The 1,785-nt window shown below is 38.1% G+C and overlaps 1 protein-coding gene across 1 annotated transcript; it reads left to right on the top strand.

The window, feature by feature from the left end:
- Positions 1-121: 121 nt before the first annotated feature.
- LOC117119939 lies at positions 122-1,716 on the top strand. Its single transcript, XM_033264917.1, has 2 exons — positions 122-596; positions 1,179-1,716. Exons 1-2 carry the CDS (start codon positions 171-173, stop codon positions 1,383-1,385), a joined length of 633 nt encoding a protein of 210 aa, XP_033120808.1. The 5' UTR covers positions 122-170; the 3' UTR covers positions 1,386-1,716.
- The last annotated feature ends 69 nt before the right edge of the window (positions 1,717-1,785 follow it).

The following is a 1,785-nucleotide window of genomic DNA, read 5'->3' as shown; positions in this document are numbered from 1 at the left end:
TTTCTCAGAATTTAGGACGATTTCCGACCGACTGTCAATTTCCTTTGTGCGCCGCGGCACACTGTAGTCTGTACTGATTTTTGTTAATAAACTGTGCTGGTTGACTGAACCTTGGCTTTGCTGCGCATATGCAATTGTAGTTGGAAAAAAATTAGCAAACAAAAACTAAAATGCAGGTGCTTGGTGCTTGGTGTGACGACGAACGAAGCGCGTTGTGTAACACGCGGTTGGATGATGAAAATCGGCGGCTGATGGTTGAAAAGTATCGAATATGCCTGGAAAGTGTGTTTTTAACGATTTATGGCTTCGGAAAGAACATTACAAAGGTTGGCTTGCAAATTCGGGAACAAACGATCGTCATACAGCACGATGTATGTTATGTTCGAAAACCTTCGATATTTGGCAACATGGGAGAAGCCGCTGTTGTTAGCCATATGAAAGGGAAGAAGCATCATAATTTAGTGTCTACTGGAAGCTCGTCGTCGGGGGGAAACGCGAACATATCAGACTTTTTTAGCGCTAGTAGTACCACAAGTAACAAACGCTGTACTAAACCAGATGCAGCAGTTGGCAATACAAACACGGAAAAGCAACAGGTAATTAATTTGAATTGGAATAACAAAATATTAGACAGGCTAGCTAGGGGCCTAAGTCAGGCCTAGAGAGGTAGCCTAGGCTAGGCTCAAACATGCTGGCCTTGCCGGCACCGACGTCGCGCCGACTGACTGCAGTGCTTCTCCTAAGATTACTCTAAGCTTAGCTTAAGCCTACTAGTATTAGAGCTAGACCTAGCCCTAGGTTTACCAATCCAACAAAACAAAGGCCGCCTTTTATTTAAGTGTTTTTGGATGTGGATTCTTAACTGGTAGGCCTAGGTAATGCTTCTTTATTTATATTTTTTGTATCATTGTACATCACATTATATTATTAAATAATATTATTATATAAAAAATAAATAAGTTTCCGTCATGGCATTTTCTGAAAAGCCATGACACACGGCGAAGCCCTGGCGCATTTTTTTCATTTTTTTCGGAATTGACACGATCGTATTGCTTTGTATATGACCTTGTAAATTATGTATGTATGGCCATGTATTTTGTTGACTTTCATTTTTATCTACCATTTCTGAAGCATAATTATGGGTTAAACCCTTAATATAATATTTATTTATTTGGCAGGGCACCTTGACGAATGCAGTGTGTAATAAAGATGATCATTGGAAAGCAGAAATCCTATGGTCCATGAAGACAGTAGTAGACAAATACTCGTATAAGAGTTGTGAAAATGTCAGTCAAGTGTTTCAGAGGATGTTTCCACATAGCACTATTGCAAAGCATTTCACTTGCGGAGAGCGAAAATGTGCATATATTGTTATTAATTCATAGTTACTCTAATAACTATTCTACAGTTAAACTTTCTTTATTATATAGTTGGATTTGTTTAGACTAGACAAGTCTGTTCTGCAATTATGCATCCGCAATGCAGAATATAAGCAATATTATTTCAAAATACCAGTTATTAAAGATTTTTATATAATTTGTTTTTTTTTGTTTCACTAAATAGAACACTCATTTAAAGAATAAAAGAAAAAGTTGCCTTGTAAAAAATGTTCCGTGTCATTATTTTTGTGTGAAATGGTTTTGGAAATTCAACATTTTGGCTCTGGAAAACTCTTGGAAAAGTTTTGGAATTTTCCCAAGTTCAAAGTGTATGAACCCTGACTCGGCCCCCAACTTACGGTAACTCGGCCCCAAGTCAACTCGGCCCCAAGTCAACTCGGAACCA

The sequence above is a fragment of the Anneissia japonica genome, unplaced genomic scaffold, assembly GCF_011630105.1.
Source record: "Anneissia japonica isolate Jap-2015-1 unplaced genomic scaffold, ASM1163010v1 scaffold24002_len2050_cov122, whole genome shotgun sequence".
Lineage (NCBI taxonomy): Eukaryota > Metazoa > Echinodermata > Crinoidea > Comatulida > Comatulidae > Anneissia > Anneissia japonica.
The sequence above is the reverse complement of the archived record's forward strand: the minus strand, read 5'-3'. Positions and strand labels throughout refer to the sequence as shown.

Coding starts and splice junctions, on each gene's coding strand:
- LOC117119939 (XM_033264917.1), top strand. CDS start 171: ATGCAGGTGCTTGGTGCTTGGTGTGACGACGAACGAAGCGCGTTGTGT. Junction 597..1,178: donor CAAACACGGAAAAGCAACAG/GTAATTAATTTG, acceptor TTTATTTGGCAG/GGCACCTTGACGAATGCAGT.